At 39.1% G+C, this 22,127-nt stretch overlaps 1 protein-coding gene across 1 annotated transcript in view; it reads right to left on the reverse strand.

The window, feature by feature from the left end:
- Positions 1–22,127, reverse strand: part of prkci (protein kinase C, iota) — a 31,183-nt gene continuing 9,056 nt past the window's right edge. Inside the window, exons 2-18 of the mRNA XM_028592752.1 lie at positions 21,010–21,131; positions 19,311–19,400; positions 15,888–15,938; positions 15,153–15,238; positions 14,863–15,000; positions 14,674–14,728; positions 13,072–13,127; positions 12,020–12,196; positions 9,637–9,734; positions 7,705–7,791; positions 7,486–7,621; positions 7,253–7,340; positions 5,456–5,581; positions 4,937–5,016; positions 4,494–4,583; positions 620–735; positions 1–514 (exon numbers count right to left, since the gene is read on the reverse strand). Coding sequence (XP_028448553.1) covers positions 427–514; positions 620–735; positions 4,494–4,583; positions 4,937–5,016; positions 5,456–5,581; positions 7,253–7,340; positions 7,486–7,621; positions 7,705–7,791; positions 9,637–9,734; positions 12,020–12,196; positions 13,072–13,127; positions 14,674–14,728; positions 14,863–15,000; positions 15,153–15,238; positions 15,888–15,938; positions 19,311–19,400; positions 21,010–21,131 — 1,684 coding nt within the window. The 3' untranslated portion in view covers positions 1–426. The remainder of the gene's footprint in view (positions 515–619; positions 736–4,493; positions 4,584–4,936; positions 5,017–5,455; positions 5,582–7,252; positions 7,341–7,485; positions 7,622–7,704; positions 7,792–9,636; positions 9,735–12,019; positions 12,197–13,071; positions 13,128–14,673; positions 14,729–14,862; positions 15,001–15,152; positions 15,239–15,887; positions 15,939–19,310; positions 19,401–21,009; positions 21,132–22,127) is intronic.

Consider the following 22,127-nt stretch of genomic DNA (forward strand, 5'->3'; position numbering starts at 1 on the left):
ATAAAATAAGCATTGAAAACACCCGACCAGCTGGAAGGAGAGGATATTCAGTCAATCTTTCAAGGGCTGTGCCTCATCCCCTGCCCCTATGTACAGCAACCTTTAAGGACTCTGTAGCCTCGTTGGCTCCCGATAAAGAGACCCCGATGAGAAAAATCGATATCAGTGCAGATTTACATGATATAAAAATAATTAAAAAAGAAGGTAGGCTTAAGGGCAAGTGGTTATAAATGGCAGAGTGTGAGACTGGTTTTGGCAAAAAAAGCGTTCTGCTGTGCATGTGCGGTCCTCGAACAGAAGGTTGATGTCGCCGGGTTGTCTCGTAACCATGCAGCTTGAAGACACTGAGACGCCACGTAACACGTGCATGATTGTGTGTGTGTGTGTGTGTGTGTGTGTGTGTATGAGCACAGACGTCGCGTTCCCTCACACACACTCCTCCGCTGACATCAGGAGTGGGTTGATGTACTCAAATCCTTCAAACTCAGACTGGTCGATCTTCTTGACCACATCACTACAATCAGAAAAAAAAAAAAAAAGTTATTTTTATCAAGTGAAAATGACATGTTATATTAATTATAATAAGAGGAAAAAGAAAGATAATAAATTGGGGACTCACTCATCATCAGGCGTGAGCTGGATGGGCTCGTTGGTGAACTGGGCGTCAAAGTTGTCCAGTCCGAATTCCCCTGAGATGTTGGGCTTGAAAGGAGGGACCACCTGCTTCTGCTCCAGCTGAAATAACAACACGGGCATCAGGTGAGAACACAAAAACTTAATCTGCCTTTACTGACATTAGAAACACATGTAATCACTACAGCTATATTTAAACTGTAAAGTAATATTGACGATGGTCGATAAAAGACAATTCATCTGCAAGTATTTTGATAATCTATTTAATAATTTTGGTTATTTTTTCAAGCGTAAATGTCAAACATGTTTTTGGTTCCAGTTTCTCAAAAGTAGGCATTTGCTGCTTTTTCCTTTTCATATATCATAGTCAATGAAAAATTCTTGGAATTTGAATGCAATTTGAAGAAATCATATGTCTGTTCTGGAAAATTGTGATGGTATATTTTTTTCGTTGACATTTTAAATTGTTAGTTGCAGCCCGAGAGTGATAGTCAAACTAATGTAGCCTGGATATTCAGGGTCCTCCCTCATGAAAGGGTCGGTGCAGTTCTGAAGGGTAATGAGCTGTCTTTTACTGAAATGTGGTCTCCATTGCTTGACTACTTGCCTGGGGGCCAATGCGCCTCGCAATCGCTGCATCTATCCAGAATAAACTCTCTCTTCTATGCTGCTGCTTCCATACTGCTATGCTTTAGTTTTTTGACTTAACTTAATTTTACTTTATATATCACTGTGTACTATTGTGAAATGTTAAAGTTGATGTGGCTATTACAAGGCTACACTAATCAATAATGTGACTGTATGCAGGACAAACAGCTTCTGTGCGTAATGTCAAGGTGAGGGAGGGTGGCAGTCAGTTGGGAGATTTCTTTGTTGAGAATGGATGGATTGCATTATTTTTTTTATATTTTCTCCATTTCTATCAGTGTGCTATTGATATAATGCTCCCCCTGCAGGCCAATAGGTGCACTGCAGGGCAAACTGTCAGCTCTGTGTGTGTGTTGTAAACTGACACTCTGAACGGCTGCTGGGTCCCTGCTCCAGACCAAACAGGGAAAAAGAGGTTACGGTGATCCCTGGCCCGCTCGCGAAAAAAAATAAAAATAAACGACAGACGGAGAACGGTTTGTTTTTCTTTTATTTATGTATGTATTTTTAAATGAAATGGCTTTCTAGCTTATCAGAGCAAAATGCAGCAAAAAATTTAATTCAACTGGTGTCAGTCTTAAGTAGGGTTGGGTACCAAAACCCGGTGCTTATACGGCACCGGTGCCTTAACAACCGGTATCTACCGGACCAAAAAGTTACGCAGATTTTGGTGCCTCATTTCAGTGCTACTGAAATGCCAGCGCTGCCCTCCGATGCTCCAAAACGGACATTAGAGGCAACAGAAGCATCGCTGCATGTGACGCTAGTTAACACTTCACTTGGCAGCACATAATGTTAGCCTACCGTTAGCTAGCAGCTGGATTAAACACGGTTAAAATGCTGACAGATAACATTAAATGGTTTGACTGCATTTCACTGTAGAGGATTCCAACACCGAGACGTAACAGTCCGCAGCTGCCACACAGACGGTGTCAGCAGTTTTGGTTGATTACATTTTCAGCTTTTACAGAGGCTTGCAAAAGTATTCATACCCCTTGAACTTTTCCACATTTTGTCACATTACAACCACAAATTTAAATATATTTCATTGGGATTGTATGTGATAGACCAACACAAAGCGGCGCATAATTGTGAAGTGGAAGGAAAATTATACATGGTTTTCAAATTTGTTTACAAATAAAAAACTGAAAAGTGTGGCATGCAAAAGTATTCAGCCCCCTTTACTCTGATACCCCTAAATAAAATCCAGTGCAACCAATGCCTTCAGAAGTCACCTAATTAGTAAATAGAGTCCACCTGTATGTAATCTAATCTCAGTATAAATACAGCTGTTCTGTGAAGGCCTCAGAGGTTTGTTAGAGTCAATCTTAGTGAACAAACAGCATCATGTAGCCCAAGGAACATAAAAGAAAGGTCAGGGATAACGTTGTGGAGAAGTTTAAAGCACGGTTAGGTTATAAAAAAAATATCCCAAGCTTTGAATATCTCACAGAGCACTGTTCAATTCATCATCTGAAAATGGAAAAAGTATGGCACAAGTGCAAAGCATACCAAGACATGGTTGTCCACCTAAACTGACAGGCTGGGCAAGGAGAGCATTGATCAGAGAAGCAGCCAAAAGGCCCATGGTAACTCTGGAGGAGCTGCAGAGATCCACAGCTCAGATGGGCCAATCTTAGCCTGGCTCTGCCCTCCTACGTACTTACACTCAATTTTCATTTCCCTTACAAGAGTCTGGTAGGACCAGGCTAGGAGAATCTGTCCACAGGACGACTACTAGTCGTGCACTCCACAAATCGGGCCTTTATGGAAGAGTGGCAAGAAGAAAGCCATTGTTGAAGCAAAGCCATAAGAAGTCATGTTTGCAGTTTGCCACAAGCCATGTGGGGGACACAGCAAACATGTGGAGGAAGGTGCTCTGGACAGATGAGACCAAAACTGAAGTCTTTGGCCTAAATGCAAAACGCTACATGTAGCGGAAAATTAACACTGTACATCACCCTGAACACACCATCCCCACCGTGAAACGTGGTGGTAGCAGCATCATGCTGTGGGGATGCTTTTCTTTAGCAGGGACAGGGAAGCTGGTCAGAGTTGATGGGAAAATAGATGAAGCCAAATACAGGGCAATCTTAGAAGAAAACCAGAGGTTCACCTTCCAGCAGGACAACGACCCTAAACATACAGCCAGAGCTACAATGGAATAGTTTAGATCAAAGCATATTCCTGTGTTAGAATGGCCCAGTCAAAATCCAGACCTAAATCCAATTGAGAATCTCTGTCTCCTCTATAACCTAGAACAGTGAGACTGGGGAGCAGCAGGGGAGAGGAAATGAGGAGGCGATGGAGGAGGAGAGGTAGGAGGCAAGGAGGAAAGGGAAGAGAGCAAGAGAGTCTGGGTTCTTTATATTGCAGAGAGATGTGAGCGCACAAGATCCCCCGATGGTGTTGCTGGCATTTTAAAGAGGATTTTCCTTCGATTTATCTTTTTTAACCCATGACAAGTAGTCCATTTCTTTTTTTTTTATATATATATATAAATGTCAACTCAATGTGCAAAGCTGGTAGAGACATACCCCAAAAGACTTACAGCTGTAATTGCAGCGAAAGGTGGTTCTACAAAGTATTGACTGATTGAAGAAACTGGAATTCGATTCATGAATGCCTTCCTAATGACAAGGAATAGTTCTTTCACAATCTGATGGATTACATGATTTCTCTGTCAGACAAATGAAAAGGAAATGTACTCCGTAATCTGTAACCCAACATTTCCGCTCTTCTGTCTTTGAGCCTCTGTCAGTCAGTGATCCGTCTCCACTAATTTCCTTTCTATCTCTGGCTTCCCACCGTGGTCAGTCCGTCAGCCTATCTGCTGTTGTCAGTCCTATGCCCCATTTGTTTTTCAGTCCTCTAAATGTCTATCTGCCTGCTTTCCACAAGGACAGGATTCTCATGCCATAGCGAATAACCCTCAGCCTCCACAGAGTTTCTACGCCTGCAGGGCAGGAGAGAGAGAGGGTGACAACATGCATTTAGATTTGACCTTCCATGTTTAGTAGCAGCTTTCGGTTTTTCCTTCTCTTTGGAATTGATATATGTATTGATTTTTGACCGGCATTCACCTGTACTGACTTTCTTCTTTTGAAATTATGATTAAAACCGTGCTGAAGTCGACAAACGAGGCAACTCAAGATAAGTAGTAGAGAGAGAAACATGGAGAGAATAATATGTGAAAAGAGTGAGTGACTCACAAGGTCCCAGTCGACGTTTCGAAAGAATGGATGGCCCATGATGTCGGCAAAACCTGTCTGAGGGTGGCAGCCTAGACGCTCCTTGGGATCCTGTGGGAGTGAGGGTGAATTAAAGGGTGAGAGACAGTATGAGATGATGTTGGACGAGACGGACAAAAAGTCAGATGACGGGCAGGAAAGGCAGAGAGGTGGAAAAAAAATTTAATTTGCAAGAAAGGTGGAAAAGAGGAGTGGATTTTGTAGAGGGGAAAAGTAGAAAAAAACATTATGGATAGGTGAAAAGGTGCGAAAGCCACATTGAGACACAGAAGGATGGGGTGGAAAAAAGAAGAATGCAAGGCAGTGAGATATGGCAGTTGACTCCCACTAAGGCCATAATAATGTCATTCTCAGAAGCCAACACGGTTTCTAGATCGATCCAGGCCTGTCTGACCCCTTCTTACCTTGTTGAGGAATCCCTTGAGAACGCTGGCAGCTTTGACTGACAAAGAGCGGGGGATTCGGATCTGTTTTTCCAATATTACTGCAGTAGGTGAGAGGAAAAAGGGGGAGGGGGTGAGACGGACGCTCCCTTGAGGCTAAAATGACAGACGATGGCACTGACAATGCTGCAGTTATGAGCTCAATCCTGTCGGGTAAACTCATGTTGAATATACAGAAGCCTTTCAATAAAGTGTCAATGGCTTTTGATACAACGGTCTTGAAAAATTACTTCAGTAACATTTTTAATTCCCATAAATCCAACACTCTTTAAGCAGTTATAAGAAAACGCTGACACATTTTGAAACAGTATTTACAATGAAATAAGATGAATTCCCACATTTCCCTGCAACAGATGGCATGTGCCTGGCTCGGGGAGAAGTGGCCTTTGGAAAGGTGTCAATACAAAGGTGTTGCATGTTTCCATTGTGCTGTTTTTTTTCCCCTTCTGGTTATAAACTTTAGGTGTGTGTGTGTGTTACCTTGGAAGAGGTAGTCTTCTGTGTTCTGGTCTGGGTTGTCAGAGCTCCCGACGATGTCAAAGGGCGACCGGCCTGCCATCATCTCAAACATCAGCACGCCCAGCGCCCACCAGTCCACACTAAACCCTGAAGATGCACAAACATTGATGTTACAAATCATATTTATTACAAAGAGGAAGCAAAAGAATGCCAGTTGTGTCCAAAACTGCCATTTAATCTCATTATAGAGAAACTAAATAGTACCTTTATAGCAATAATTGTGCATGTTAAAGCACAATTCTCATCAACTAATTTTCCCTTTTATTTGCACAAAGCATACCTTTATTTTAGAGTTACTATAGCAACCACTCCCACCATGAAAGCATCATACCAGTGTACTTGCATGCATTCAGCCCTTGACAACAAATCGCATACTTTACGGCTTTACGTTTTATTAGAGCAAGCCATTAGGGCTTAACTACAGTATGCTGAAATATACAGTGATATATTACAACTGTTACATTAATTTACAAGCTATAGACAGTGTATTCAAGATAGAAATATCACTTGTTTTTGCTCAACATCTATTTTTAAGATCAAAATACTTCAAAATAGCACAAACGGATGGGGTTTGATAGCATTTGATCAAATTAAAATCCAGATTGATTCCACTTATCACATCTTTTTAGGATAACCTAATAACTTATGGCTAAAATAACTACAACTCAAAAGTCTAATGATCTTTTTTCGGAGGCAGAAACAGAAATTAAATGTTGAAAACCTCAAAATAAGTTGAGCATCACAATATATGAAATGTTTTTAAAAAAATAGCAAGGAGAGATAAAAGGTTTTATAAGAGATTCTCTCAGCGTTGGGGGAACTTAATGAAGAAAAAAAAAAAAAAACTGACCTGAGACCCTATTACTAACATTTAGCTATCGGAAACCATTCCCAATACCACATGTAGAAAGTTTCCCCAAATAATTCCTTTTTTGATTGTTTATCATATAAAAAAGGAAACATGGGTAGTTTACCATTTTTTATTAAGCATTACAATAGATTATATAAGGTAGAGTGGTGGGTCTAATTATCGCAGTGCGTCCAACAGTGCAGTACGTGCATGTAACGCGATTTTGATGCTGGTACAATTTACTGTTCACCCTGAATGTTATAGTTTTCTATAGGCCTTTTTTCACAGCAGACATTTTTTTCATTGCAGGAAAGTGATGTTACTTTTATGTTAATAATGTTACTAATATCATTAACAATGGCTTTGTTCTATTCTACTATTTTACAGATTACATGCAAAAACACAGGTACGATCCTTTAACAGTGGATCTTATTGCTAGGATACCTCTTTTGGTAACCAGGGAGATCTTTCTTCTAATTTCTATTGTATTTATAGACATTATTACATGCAGCACTCAGTTATGATGCAGATTATACCTAACCTTTGTTCTTAATGGCTGTAAACATTTTTTTTCTGATTCATACATGTTACTCATCCTTGCCCACATCGTGGTTGCCTATTTTGTAGTTGTTATTTTATTGCTTTTTTGTTTATTGGCCCATTTTTAGCTCTCATGTTTCTGCTGTAGTGCCAAAGATCGATGTAAGTTTCATCTTATTTTGCAAATGTCTTGTCTTTTATATGTTTACTAATTTGAAGAATTAGTAGTCGGCACCACTGTAGCATCCATAATCATGACTGAGAGCAGCATCCCAGATATTATTGTGTAATGCCTCCTATATTGTATTGTATCATAGCAAAGAAAAGGCTAGAATTTTTAGTAAGTGCTTGTGTGTTGCAATTCTCACCGTAATCCTCTCCTCTGAGTATTTCGGGGGCAATGTAATTGGGGGTACCACAGAAAGTGCTTGTTGTATCGCCGGGTCTCAAGCCCTCCTGCAAAAACAAAAAGATCATTAGCTGCGAGATCATCTCAGAGGGCTGTAAACCGACACTTATGCAGCTTTGCAGGTGCTTTTATCCACAGTGCATTGTGGTATCATAAGAGCCTTTCTCATACACAGCAAACTGCAATCCTCACCTTGCACATGCCGTAGTCCGTAAGCTTGATGTGTCCCTCAGAGTCCAGCAGCACGTTGTCCAGCTTCAGATCTCTGTAGATGATTCCCCGCTCGTGGAGGTAGTTGAGCGCCAGACTAATCTCTGCCGAGTAGAATCTGAGAAAGAGATTATGGTGTATTCAAAATCACATGTAACTACAAAAAGACATCAATCAATCTTATTCAATGTGTGACTCTACCTGGCGTGTTCTTCGGGGAGTTTTCTTTGTCTCTGCATGTGGAACATGAGATCTCCACCGTTCACATATTCAATAACAAAGAAAAGTCTGTAAAAAGAAGCAAATGTTAAAAAGTTGAATACTTGTCATTACTATTTAATATTACAAAAGAAATGCCTAAGACTTGAAAGTTGTCAAAACAAGTTTTCAGGCGCTTTAACCACGATGGGGATTGTTCTATTTACCTTGAACTTAAAAACAGACCTTAACCACAGCAGCAAGGGTGAAGAAAGACTCAGTGACTACACACAGGCTGCGTCGCGTGAGCGCGTCAGCTGCGTGGCGTGTCCGTTCATATTTTGGCTCCCATGTTAACAGGTTAGAGCTTACACACTGCCTGTGTTACATGCACGTCTCAGGCACTGTTCGAGCCGCGCCGAAAACGCGTGCATGCTAGAAACAGAACTGACGCCTATTTTTCACACGACACGCAAGCGTGTTGGAAGCGTTTCCAGGCAAAATAGAATAGGAAAAGATGTTTATATGTCATTTTTAAACGAATACATATTAATAAATGACATGTTGATGTTTGAAAGTCTCTAGGTTTTGATATAAATGCAGATATAAATATAATAAAAAATCTGTAGCCTATTTTGCCATCAATACTGCTGACGTTGTCTTTGCTGTAATTAAATCAGTATATATTTATGTTTAACATGGCATGGTATTTCATTTTATCAATGTGAAACATACATGTGTCCAGACAAGGCCAGCAGCAGCAGCGCCACGTCAGACACGTTTCTGGAGTGTAAAGACAGAAAAATCCACGCAGCTGACGCGCAACATAAACGCCACGCTCACGCCACGCAGGCAGTGTGTAGCCGGCCTTAGACGTCATTTTGAAACACACATCTTTATTCGGTCCGATTATAAGACGACCCCCCCCTTTTTCCAAGACTCATTTTTGGAAAAATTCTTTATAAAAGCCAAATATTGTTTTCATAAAGTAAATAATTTTATTTGAAAATAATTCTACTCGAACATCTTTTAAATAACTAATATTTTCAATATCTTTTTAGATGAAAGTGTGACATTTAAATGAATGGTAAATATTTCAGGCCTTCAGCTGAATGACTGCTCTGGTAATGGGCATCCCATCATTCAGTTTTTCTATCACGTAATCACACACTCTGCGGTCAGTCTCTTGGAAGCAGCCCTTTTGAGGATCACGGTAAGATTTTCTAAGGCATTTTTAGACGGTGTAACATCTCCATGACAACGCTTTGTCGTACTTCCGTTCTGCTTCCGACTTCCAGGCTTTTTGTTGCTGGATATATCATTTGTTTCGTCTATGTGTGAATGTGGATATTGTTAGTGATATTGGAGATACTTGCTACAGTTACACTTCTAGTGATGAATCGGCAAAAAGACGTTTTATTTCTCTGAGTTATGGCTTTGTTCTAACGCTGCTGGGCTCTCCCTCTCTTCAGTCACTCTCTATCTCTCTCCACCATATCACGTTTCATGCTTTCGGGCGCTCGTTGAGGCTCCGTCTAAAACTCTGCTTTTTCGAGCAGCTGTTTGTAACATTAAAATAAAATGGATTATGGATAATTTTATTTTTATAGTTTATAGCCGACTTCTCTATTGGCTGTTGAAACAGGTGACGTCTACTGCTGAAAGTCTAGACCCCGATTATGAGACGACCCCACAAAAAACCTAAAAAAAACCCTGTCTTATATTCGGACCAATACGGTATATAGCGCTTTTGTAGTAACCACTCAAAGTGTGATTGTTCATCTGCACACACTGACCACACTGCGATGAGACAGAGCTAGTTGAAAATGTATACATTTTCAAATTATTTTAAAAGACATTAATATCTGTTTATTCTTCCAAATTCTTGCAGACTGCAGAAGAAACCGTGTCACAAAAAATGGAAAATGCTCTCACCTGCTTTCTGTCTGAAAACAGGAGTGGAGGCCGACCAGGAAGGGATGATTGGAGGCCTGCTCGAAAACGTGCTTTTCTGTTTGGACCCAGTCGATGTCCTGGAAAAGAAACACACAAAGAAAATCAGAGATCATTCTAACATAGTACCCTCGAACTTATAAAAGCTGAATAAGCACAGCACTTGATTGAGCACACTGTTTAGATAGAGACCAGGGTGGGCAGCGACAGGATAAAGGGCTATGCCAGTAGAAGCAAAGGCAGGTCTCTATCAATGGCTGGATGATGAGTCTGGACACGGATGCTGCTCACGCTGACAGGATAGGGACAGCAGAACACCACCATTGATCGAAAGGCACTTGTCAGTTTGTCAATCAAGCTAAGTGCATCTAATCAAGCCTAACTACTCCCATTGCCTCTGGCTGTGCTGCTACATGTGTTCGACGAGATCAATTTCTGATGACATAATGGTTTATCTACATGGTCTTAGAAAGAATGATGGCTCGGAAGAGGTCTGTCAACTTAACTCAAAGTGTTTCAGACAAGATACACAAGGCAGACGGTCAATCACATGAGACAAAAGTTCGTTTTGCTGTGAATAACAGCTCCCATTGACTGTGCCAATTGCATTAATTATACACGGCAGTGACAGAAGACTTCACTATTAACTAACCTTCTCACATCTCAATAGATGGAGGTGTTGTGTAATTGTCACACTGGACAGACTTAAAAAGGGACAGTTACACTTTTAAGATATTGTAAATTTTTACTTTCCAAGTGGCTGGTCTAAATAAATTACAAGTTGTAATGTATTAAGTCACTTATTTCACTATTAGCAAATGCGTAAGATTATATGAAATGTCTAAAAGTGAAATGATTAGTTGATTAATTAGTTGATCAACATTATCAAATATCTTCATAATTGATTAATCATTTAGTGTTGTTTTTAAAGACACACTACCAATGATTCTCTGATTCCAGGCTATCCAATGTGAGGATTTGCTGCTTTTCTCTATTTTATATCACTGAATTAAAACTGAGCTAGCCTTTTTGCACTATTTTCCAACAAGAATAGATCTTTATTGTCATTGTGCTTAGAACAATGAAAATCTGTTTAGCAGCTCTTCAACAGTGTGCAACATGAAAGTACAAGTAAATAAGTAATAGCGAATTGAAGCAAAAAAAATGAAAACAAAATATTTACAAAGACAAGCGATTAAAAGCAAGATAAAGTGACCCGAAACAGTACAATGTTGGTTAAATAGCAGTATATATGGTGGTATGTGCAATACTGCAATATGTGCAATATGGTAGGTGACATAGTAAACAATTGAGGAAATAATCAATTAACTAATCAATAATTAAAAAAAATATGTTAGTTGCAGCTCTGGAAATCAGGTCTTTTTTTATTCACCAAAACTGGCAGCAGTGAAAACAGTTCAAATGATAATTTTGTATGTTATTGTCACAAATGTGTTCAAACCTCAGCACTGGAGAAGACCGTTGGGTGGATTTTTGTCTCTGATCTTGAGCCAATTAATGCTAAATTCACTTTTTAACACACCTTCATGTATAGAGAAAACATGTAAAATGTCTCATTCACAGTAAGTGGTAAAAAAAATAAAAATAAAAAAAATAGCTGATGGGGTTCGATAGCAGTATTGAATATGAATCCAGGTTCAAATCCGGTAATTTAATCAGAATCCTTTTGAATCCCTTATCAAATCTTTTTGGGTAGTTTGTTTGGTTGGGAATGAAGACACCCTCAGTAAAAAAAAAAAAAAAAAAAAGTGCTGTTTTTAGTTTACTCCTTCAGCACACATATTTTGTCACTGCTCTGTGACATTTAATTAACCCCGTCCCGACTTATTTTTCTTTTTGCTGCAAGGGAAAACATTAAGCACGGGACTTGTGAGTACCCTCCCACAAATATTGCATTTCACAGTTGTTTCATTGACTTCGGTGAAGTGTATTCACACTTTGGAACAGTTGAGTCATGATACATCCATTGTTTAAGTTATGGTTTAGGGCTTTCCGCCATGTTCAGTAAGTCAGTCTTGTTAACAACTGTGTCACTGAGTTAGGTTTTTATACCTCACCATTTTTTTTCTCTTTGCAGATGCCTGTAGTGTGAGAAAGAGGCAAAAGAGAATATCTAAGAGAGATTGGGATTGAGAGATTCAATAAGGTATTTGTTGGCTGAGGGAACCAGATCCAAAATGGAACCGGCTATCGAAACCCATCCCTAATCCTCTCCACAATCACTTGAATCAAAACCTGCCAACTCTCTGTGTCAGAGTCCATGCAAAGGCTGGCCTACAACTCTCATTCTGACATTTGCCAACATTTTGACTTTGATGGTGTGTCACACATCAGCGTTGTTTACCTCATCATCATTGACCAGCTCCTTCTTCACCACCTTCATGGCATAGATGCGCTCCGTCTTCTTCAGCTGCACCAACAGCACCTTGGCGTAGCTGCCTCGGCCAATCACCCTCAGCAGATCAAAGTCTGCCAGGCCCAGGCTGGAAGGCGATTTTCCTGTGTCTCTACTGCTCCGCGCCTGGGGGAGGGGAACACACAGTGAGAGGGTAAGCATGAAATACCGGCATACAAAACAACATAATGTGATAAATACAAAGTCAACTCTGCAAAAAATTTGACATGCAACATTTCAGAACATCAGCATTTCTCAACATAGTTTTCAATGAACTATTAATGGAGCTGGTGATTTGGTTTGTGCATGAGTGTGATTTCCTTGGGGTGGTTTGTAAATGAAGTTCTAACTGCACCACTTTTTTTTATATATATATATATATATATATATATATATATATATATATATATATATATATATATATATATATATATATATATATATATATATATATATATATATATATATATATATATATATATATATAGAGAGAGAGAGAGAGAGAGATTAGGCGCTTGCTGTATTAGTCCATTACTTCTCTGTACCTTCACCATTTACTCACCTATCTTCCTCTCTCCTGTAATCTATTCTGTAGTGATGTAGCAGATAAGGTAATTTGTATCTCTGCCTATCTGTGTCCAACCCCCCCCCAAACTACATCCCAAGCCATTAATCAGCCTTGGGTGTTAAGAGCTGTGATAAAAAGGTACTTTAATAGCTCCAACAAAGGAAATCAATACCCACAGCACTGTGAGGGTGCCTATGTCTGCATGCGCTATATATCACACTAGCACAGCAAGTGGAAGAAGCATCACTCAAATGTACACAATGGCAAAATAAGCAGAAAAAAACCTTCCAATTACAGGTGATTTTATTCTTGCACAAACAGCGCTGATTTCTCACTCTAAATATACACACATATATATCCATCTAGACAACATGACAGATTGACAGATTATGAGTCACACATCAACAGTGTTTGAAAAGATTTTCTCTCTCACCTCCTTCTCTTCTCCATCGTAAGTCAAGCTTTCTCTGGAGTCTTTATTCTGAGGGCCTGAGAGAGAGGAGAAAGTGACAGACAGACAGAAGGCAAGGGGGAGGTAGAAGAGGGAAAAAAAATGATGAGGAGAAGGAGGAGAGAAAGTAGGTGATAGACAGTCACACGCTTTGTTCACAGCCCTGCAGTCATTTCTCTCTGCTTGTTTAGAAAAGAAAATACCCTTTTGTATCCATCCTTGTTTAAACAACACAACAAATACAGAGTATTTAAAATAATAAGTAGAATGTAACTTTATTTTGTATTTGTGACCATTTAAGTGATACCAATCAACATAGATGCATTTCAAAACAGGCTTAAACAAAAAGATATCTGTATCCCAATGTTCCCATGATTGCACACCACAACTTCCCAGGTGGCCTGTAAGTATCTATGGTGGAAGGAGATTCAACTGCCTCAATAACAACAGCAACAACAATCCTAAGCCCTCTCATTCCAGTCAGCCTCTCCACCACCTGACTGGACTTAAGTCTGGTGCTGTACATAAACCCCAAATGCAGCTGATCCAACTTGTAGTCTGGCTGGTCGCTGCTATGCTAATGACAATAATCTCCGGAGGTTAGTTAAATTTTTCTTTAAGGATAAGTCGGTGATATTCTATATTTCTCTTAAGTCAATAAATCCCATGAAAAAAAGGAAACCAACAATGAATTTATCGTACTAACAAGCGTTGTCTGTCCATCCCAAGCCTGCTATTTCTCTGCGTCACAGAGCTCCATTGTGGTCCACAAATCATTCAAAAAACAATGAGCCACACCGTTACCAAGGGTGGCATGCTCCTTTATTACAATGAACACACGATGGGCACTGTAGTTTATTTTTACGTCCTGCTGCCGTAAATACATGAGTGAAAATAGTCCTCAAACAAAAATGTTTAACATTTTATTTATTACTGTTTAAGTAACATTTGCTGAAAAATACTTTTTTTCAGCAAAGATTTGAGATTTTTTTTTTTTTTGCCTTTACTTAATTGCTGAAAGTGTGGAGATAGACAGGAAACATGGGTAGATAGAGGGGTACAGTAGAAAAAAAATAGTTAAATGAGTCTTACATCTTCCAAACAAAGGAAGCAGCTTGGGAGCCACACACGAGCTGGGAAAGCCATAGAATACAGGGAGACGGGCTAACACACTGTTGGTTTTGGTCTCTTTATGGGATTTGTTGACAATAACGAAAATAAAAGATATCTGCAGCCTTATCTTTTAAGAATGGTGGTCAAAAGCTGCAAACAATGAGTCAATTTAGGTCAAAGGAATGGCCAAGAGATTCAGAAGAGAGTGAAATTAAAAAGATTTAAACCACCCAGGGTGGGAAAAAAATTAAAACTTGCACTGATGTTTCACAAAATGCATAAATTAACAGAAGCCTGTAATTTGATAAGCAGTTTGTGGCAGAAGGCAGATCATCTCTTATGAGCTTTTTCTTTATGTGCTTCTTAACCAATACTATATTTTGTGCAATAAAAGAGCTTTGTGTGTGTGTGTGTGTGTGTGTGTGTGTGTGTGTGTGTGTGTGTGTGTGTGTGTGTGTGTGTGTGTGTTACCTGGCTGTTCCGTCTGATCTAATTGACTCGATGGTTGGCCGGGCATGATTGGTTCCTAGAAAACAACATTCGTCACCAAGTATAATTACCATTGAAAAACAAAATACAATCTTAAGTATATGTATGAGTCATGGTAACTATCCACTACACCATCAAGGTATTGAGTTTGATGTTTGTCATAGCCATCACCTGGATCATCGGTCTGCCACACTCCACTGTGACCAGTTTATGGCACTTCTTGTGCACCAGCAGTTTGCAGTTGATGCATTTGTAGCCTTGTCTTCCCAGACCCCAGATCCGGTCTGTACAGATGGCACAGTGGGCCCGCTGCTCAGGAGGGCAGACGGAGAAAAATCATCATCACAGACAAGCACACATTATTTTCCAGGCGATGCTACGGAGGCTGTGATGGCTTCTGAAACATGAAACATATCAACAGTGATAATGTCAAACATGTGAAGTTCAGCATCATTTCTCACCCTGTTAAAGCGCTTGGCCTGAAAGGCATGACCACTGGCATAGTAGAGCTTTCTCCAGCGCCGGGCTCCACGCCGATATATAGACTCTGTGAAAAGAGGAAAAGGAGGGCTGAATCCACCTTCACCTGCCAATCAAATGTTCCATATCACTCCGCATGCACAACCCCCCCTACCCACCCCTCATTTGTACATGGCATAGATTTGAATGGAATATACATGAAGTTTGTAGGGGCTGAACCTTGGATCAGTAAGATTTTGAGTTGGTAAAATTATGTTTAGAAATGATTTTAAGGTTGTGGATTTAAAGTAGATCACACTTTATAAGCCCGTCAAAAAACTCAAAGGTCTTCTGTATGTGACTCTATAGTTTAACATGCACATATTTAAGTTCCAAGCACAAATTGTGGCCCTATTTTCCAAAATGTATACTACTTAAGCGTCACATACATTGTGGGAAGTTTGAGTTTCACACAGCTTTCTGCTTTGAATCTGTAGTCAGATGTTAAAAAAAAGGTTATAGGTTATATAGGGTTATACACAACTACATACATTAAAAGTAGAATTGTTTTACAAACTCAAAAGTCTTATTGATCCTTATTTGAGCCCATAAATCTGAACCCTTGCCATTTAAAAATTCTCCTGGGTAAAATAATTTGCTTAAGTGTCCCAAGCTCGTTTTTTTGGACCCCTGCTGACAAATTAGGTAAAACTAAAGAAGGAAAAGGTTCGACTCACTGTCTTCTCCCGGACACGGCATACCAGGTTTCTCTGGTATACATGGGAACACTGGAAAGCATAACAAAAAAAACTGTTACATTTAGAATGTCTATTTCATCTAAAGGAAGCAAGTCTGCAATATAAAAAATGCCAAAAGCAATTTCCACCCTCTAGGGGGGTCCAGGGTAGAGCTGGGCGATTTATTTTCCTAAAAAAATCTTCCATTTAAAACAAAATAACTGCGAACTGTAAATATATTTTAAAAATATATATTTATTGTATTTAATTAAAGTGCATCAACATAAACAAAATTGCAAAGGCAAACCCCTTCTCTAAGTGAAAAGTCACTGTGCAGTGTGCAACAAAGATTGTTAAACATCCAAATAATTTATACTGTATTTGGATTTTTTTTTAAAAAAATCTAAAAAACGCTTTTTTGAAAATATGAAATCGATTTGACCTACCAACTTGATTTTTAAATCAAATCGATTTTTTCCCCAGCCCTAGTCCAAGGACATTTTGAAAGTAAGCTACATTTTAACTTTAAATGCATTCATCTGGTGCACTTTGAGAGCAAAATTAAGCAGCTAGATCTATGAGTAACTTTATGCTCTTGTAAAAAATGTTGTGCTCCAGTAAAGAATGTAATCATGAACACAATGTACGTAATGTATATTATTATCCTGTGTAAGTGCAATTATCCATCATGGACGTGGACAGAAGTGAAAGCTGTATATAGTGTAAATAGACATTTCCTTTGTATTTTTGTCTTGTTCTTATCTTGTATTACTGTTATTATTATATTATTATGACTCATCACTTTTTTCCTTTGCCTTTTTGTTTGTTAGACGTTTGCATCCTGCGCATTGCAATGTCGACGCTGAAACGATATATCGTGCAGCCCTGGTTCATATGCTGGTGCAAGCGTGTTTGTGTGTGTGCAACATACAGTGAAGTGGGAAAAGACACAATCTTAAACAAGACGGAAAAGATTATTTGTGTGTGCACATTGTGTGTGTGTGTGGGTGTGTGTAAAAGAGAGATCAAACTAGACTGGGGGCAGTGAGTCAGAGGCAGGCATGGACTACAGCTGTCAGGCTCGATAACGAGCAGACCTGACGACCCCCCCCCCAGAGTCACATCCTCCCTTTTCCGTTTATCCTCTGCCGTCTTGCTGGCATCCACTGTACTCTTGACCCCTCACTTCTGATTTGATTAAAACTGTACATAAAACCACACAGCCCCTGTATCCTCTACCCCCCAGGTTACATGCTTATACATATAGAGCCTGTCAATCAAATGTTCCATATCACTCCACATGCACAACACCCCCCCAGTGTCTGAATCAGCCCTGACCTCTAGACTCATGGAGTTGTTCAACTATTTGTCAAGAAGGCTAAGCTTAGCATGTATGTGAAGTAGCCCAAGGGCCCACAGACAGACGTCAACAGCAGAAGTCATTTTCACAGGTCAGTGCGGCATTAACCGTATGTTTTGATGCTTATCCGTTGTGTACAGTATCTAGCTGTCTGTGTCCCAATTAGATCAGACATGTAAATGCAGAGACAATAAAAAAAAAAAAATAGAACTTAAAAGCAAGCAGCATAAACATATTTTGCATTATTGTTGGACTGCTTTCCTACATATTATTTATTTCCAGAATGACCTGGGGTCTGTACCACAAAGCGAGATGTGGGTTCGCCAGCCACCATTGGGCTTAACACACAAACTTGGTAGGTAACCATGGTAACCTACGCTGCATGACTATCCTGCTCTGGAGCAGGTTAACTTTACGTTTACAATAAAGTGACAAGCAATAAACAGCTTCTGACAAATAGGACAGTTTACGCCACTAAATATTATTTTATAGCTGCATTTTAATTGCTCACTCTTTCATTTCAGACAGGATTCCTGACAGTGTCAATACTTCTACACTCTTATTTCATCACTGCAGCTCAGAACGACACAAGGTGACTTTGTGATGATAAATGGAAATAAAAACTGTATCCTCTTGTCCTTTTATTAGAAAAAAAAAAACTATCCACACACCGTTAATTAGCTCCCATGATTATAAATGCAACATGTAAGTCATATATTCCCTATGAGGCATTAACTTTATTTTTCTTCTCCTCTCTGCTTTGGCAACAGAAACAGTTTTACATTATTTTTTACTTTATGTGTATCACATATGTACATCAGACAAAAAAGAAAAAAAATTATCACTCTACACTAAAGACATCTATTAAAATTCCCATACTTATTTATAGCCTTACATTTGAGGTTAGAAAATCATTTCTAGTGTTCTTACAGCTTCTTATTCTATTCTAATTATGATAGTGTATATATTTCACCTGGTTGAAAATCACTTCATGCTGTAGCTAAAACTGAATTTTTCCTGCAGGTATCTTAGCTTCCTCATGATTGTGATGATGTTGCTTGTAATGAACACCTCCCCCTCTTTCACGTGAAGGTGCCCATAGATGGAAACAGATCACCGAGAACCAGTTGATAACCAGCTTGGCGATCCTCGTTATCCTGGATCACCTTCACATCAACTTAGGCTCAGAGAAGCCAGGTGACCCAAAAAGAGCCGGGCTAAGTTGGACTTGCTTCGTTGTACATGCCCCAGGTACCCATTGCTTAATTTATTAATAAAGTGTGTTAGGCGTTTTCAAGATTAAGATATTGCGTGTTTCTCTCTATGTCAATATATAACTTAAGTCTAGAGCATGCCAACACTCCCACATTGATTACTTTAAAATTCATACACAAACATTATACTAGATTACACCTAAAAATAATGTCATTTATTATTATTTTCTGGTTCCGTTTAGGTACTGTTATAGATCTGTTTACATTAGTAATGTTTGTGAACACTGGAGTAAAGCAGACATACATTTGTATTATGACAAGTCTAAGAATAATATGTGAATAACCCTTTTATCTATGGTATAACGTTAATGTATTACTACTGTGCATTTAAGTACGAAATAAAAAATGAAAAGGGAATTCTGTAGGTTTCACCATGCCCAAGGAATATATCAACATTTACCTAAAACAATGTTAAGATTCAATGTTTTTGACTTTATAATTAGATATTTTTTTTAAAATACATGTAAACATTTTACATGATTACTTCTAATATTAGCAGTAGAGACTAATTACTAGTAGTGGCAGGCCGTTAATGCCCAACAGTCAAGTTTTGTTCTTGCCAAATCTGCCTGGATGATCGGTGTTGGCCTGAGGTCTGGTGTACTGTAGCTCGATGACCAGAAATGGAAAATACATTAATCCTGCCAAACTTGACCAGGCTCAACAGAGAGGTGAGTGGACAAGTTATAGAGCAGAGAGTCAAAGATAAACTCCTGTGAAAAATGTAAATCTTGAAACTGTTTGTGTTATGGTATTAATACAGCCTGTGTGAAAAGCAGTAAGGCTTACCATGGATAATGAGCTCCGAGTCTTTGTTGACTTCGTAGAGACGCAGAGCTTCTTCCAACTCCAGCTGAGACGACACGGTGCAGGGGTCACCTGACAGCAGAGGGGAGACAAGAGTTCACTCACCACGTAAAAAGTAAAACCGGTTACTGTGAGAAAACAGGTGCAGGACGGCAATCAGGGTTTCTGTTTCTCCTCTGCCGTCTCCACTGTACTCTTGACCCCTTACTTCTGATTTGATTAAAACTGTACATAAAACCACACAGCCCTTTCTCCTCTACCCCCCAGGTTACATGCTTATACACACACAGAGCCTGTCAATCAAATGTTCCATATCACTCCACATGCACAACCCCTCCTCCCCCACCCCTCACCCAGTGTCTGAATCAGCCCTGACCTCTAGAGTTATGGAGTTGTTCAACTATTTGTAATAGATGTTTTTACATCCTCAGAACTAGTACACCAGTCTAGTGAGATACAACACTGCAGCTTGAAGACAATCCTTTTCTATGTTAAAGCATTTGGACGGACGGCAAAGTGAGAGGACAGACTGTGTAGCGAAAAAGAGGACAGTTTTTTCTTAAAGTGTTTCAGTTTTAGTCAGACTTTATGTTTAATTATTTGAGATACAAGTAGAGCTGCCACAATTAGTTGATCAAACAATTAGTTGATCAGCAGAAAAGTAATCAACTATTTTGATAATTGGTTTCATGGTAATATTTTAAACAAAAAAAGCATAACATTTGCTAGTTTCAGCTACTGAAATGTGAGGATTTGGTGCTTTTCTTCTTCATACATTAGAATCAGATTTATAACCAAGAAAGTTTTCACTTGAAAGGAATTTGCCTTGGTGTATTAGGTGCATACAATAAACAAACATTTAAAGGGGAGTAAACAAGAATGCTAAGTACTGCTACAGTCAAGAACATAAATACAGAATAGATATATTACTATAACAAGTATAAAAAAGACACTAACAAATATGTACAATACAACTGTTTTAGAAAGGGAAAGGAGGACTATAAACTAAATATCTTTGGATACTACGTGGAATTATGCACTTTGCAGCCAAAAAGATGTTTATTTTATTCCTAAAATTATTATTTTTTATTAATATTTGGTTTGGGGTAAGGGAGCATATTTTTGTCACGAATACCATCTTACAGGTGATGAAGACCCTTTGAGTTGAAGCGCGTTGGTTATCCATGTATTAATAAAGGATTTTTAACTGACTATCAGAGACGCTGGAGCTAGTTTTGTGTTTGGCAATATTTGGCAGTTTTGCTAGAAGAAAACATATAAAACAATGAATTGATATAGCTGCCGATTCATTTTATGTCAACCGACTAATCGATTAATTGTTTCAGCTCTGATTGGCGGGCTCTACTTTTAATCTTTGACTGTTACTACTCGTCTCCATGTGGCACATGCCGTTTAAATGTTCATTAGTAGTTGGGGCTATACCCTTTGACTGAGAGTGTTAAAGTCAAGTGACAAAAGTGTGGGTGCTTATGCATGTGTTCATATTAACACACGGCACCGCCAAATTCTGCCATATTTAGCCAGCGACCTCTAAATTTGTTAAATGTTGACGTCACATGTGACCATGACTTGATATTTGTTTTGTAAACAAATTTCTCCTGTAGGGTGAATTTTGGCTGGTTTCTCATGCCTCTTCTTGAAGCACAGATAAGGGATGTACCTTCCTCGTCGATCCACTTCATGGTGAAGAGTTGGTCGTTGTCCATGGAGCACATGTCCTTAACCTCCCCGTACAGACCCTCGTATGAGATGGACGGCTCAAAATGAGTGATCATGATGTCCCTAGAGAGAAGACAGATAAATAAATATTGAAATACTAAAAATACGTAAGTATTTATCTAACTTTCACGATTACTCTGGACGCACAAACACAACGCATGGCATTGTGTTGCATATTAGTTATGTTCCTTCGAGTCAACGAGGCTACTGCTACCCTGTTGCAGGTTAAATAAAGGTTACATTTGTAAAAAATGGCGGCAGATACCAACACCAAAGCTGAGGCATAAGAATCGGCACAGAGAAAGAAAATGTCAGATCAGATCAGAAAATAGTTTAATGTGGATATAATTACTAAGTTGGCAAAGGCAAATAACAGAACAGTTACAACAGTCTGGTAAGTTCAGAACATTACATCACTTTACTGTAATGCAGCCTTTAAAACCAGGAACACTTATGCCATATTACAATTTTACGATATCCAAAATCTAAGACGATATCTAGTCTCATATCACGATATCGATATATTGCCTAGCTCTAACATACAGTACATACACACAATTTTTGTTTGATAGCCTAACTAATTGATTAATCCACTGTTTTTTTAACATCAGACATTATGTTCAAACACTCCCTCTCTGAACACTTGAAGAAAAACTCTGGAGAACAGACTTTTGGTGGAGAGAAAAGAGGTGAGAAAGCATCCTTTCCCCTCAAACGCTGCTGTGTGTGAGTCACAGTCTCGCAGTCTGTCACATGTATGTGTGCATTCATCTGTACAGCATAATTGTGGGTGTGAGAAAGAGAGCAAAAACAAGAGGGAGAAAGACTAAAAGAGGTGAGTGAGAGAGCCCCATACTAAAGCAGAAAGAATCACAGGAGATGGTGGCTGTAGTTGTATTGGGACTGCTTTCGTTACGGTCCACCACTGAAGTCCATCACTTCCTGGAAATAAGTCAAAACACTTGGACTACTGCTCTTAAAATCAACAAGTACAGCACTCTCTGCTTCTTCAGTTCACATATACAGTCAAACATTATGGTGAGATGCGAAAGAAAGAGC

Source organism: Perca flavescens, chromosome 12 (assembly GCF_004354835.1).
Source record: "Perca flavescens isolate YP-PL-M2 chromosome 12, PFLA_1.0, whole genome shotgun sequence".
Lineage (NCBI taxonomy): Eukaryota > Metazoa > Chordata > Actinopteri > Perciformes > Percidae > Perca > Perca flavescens.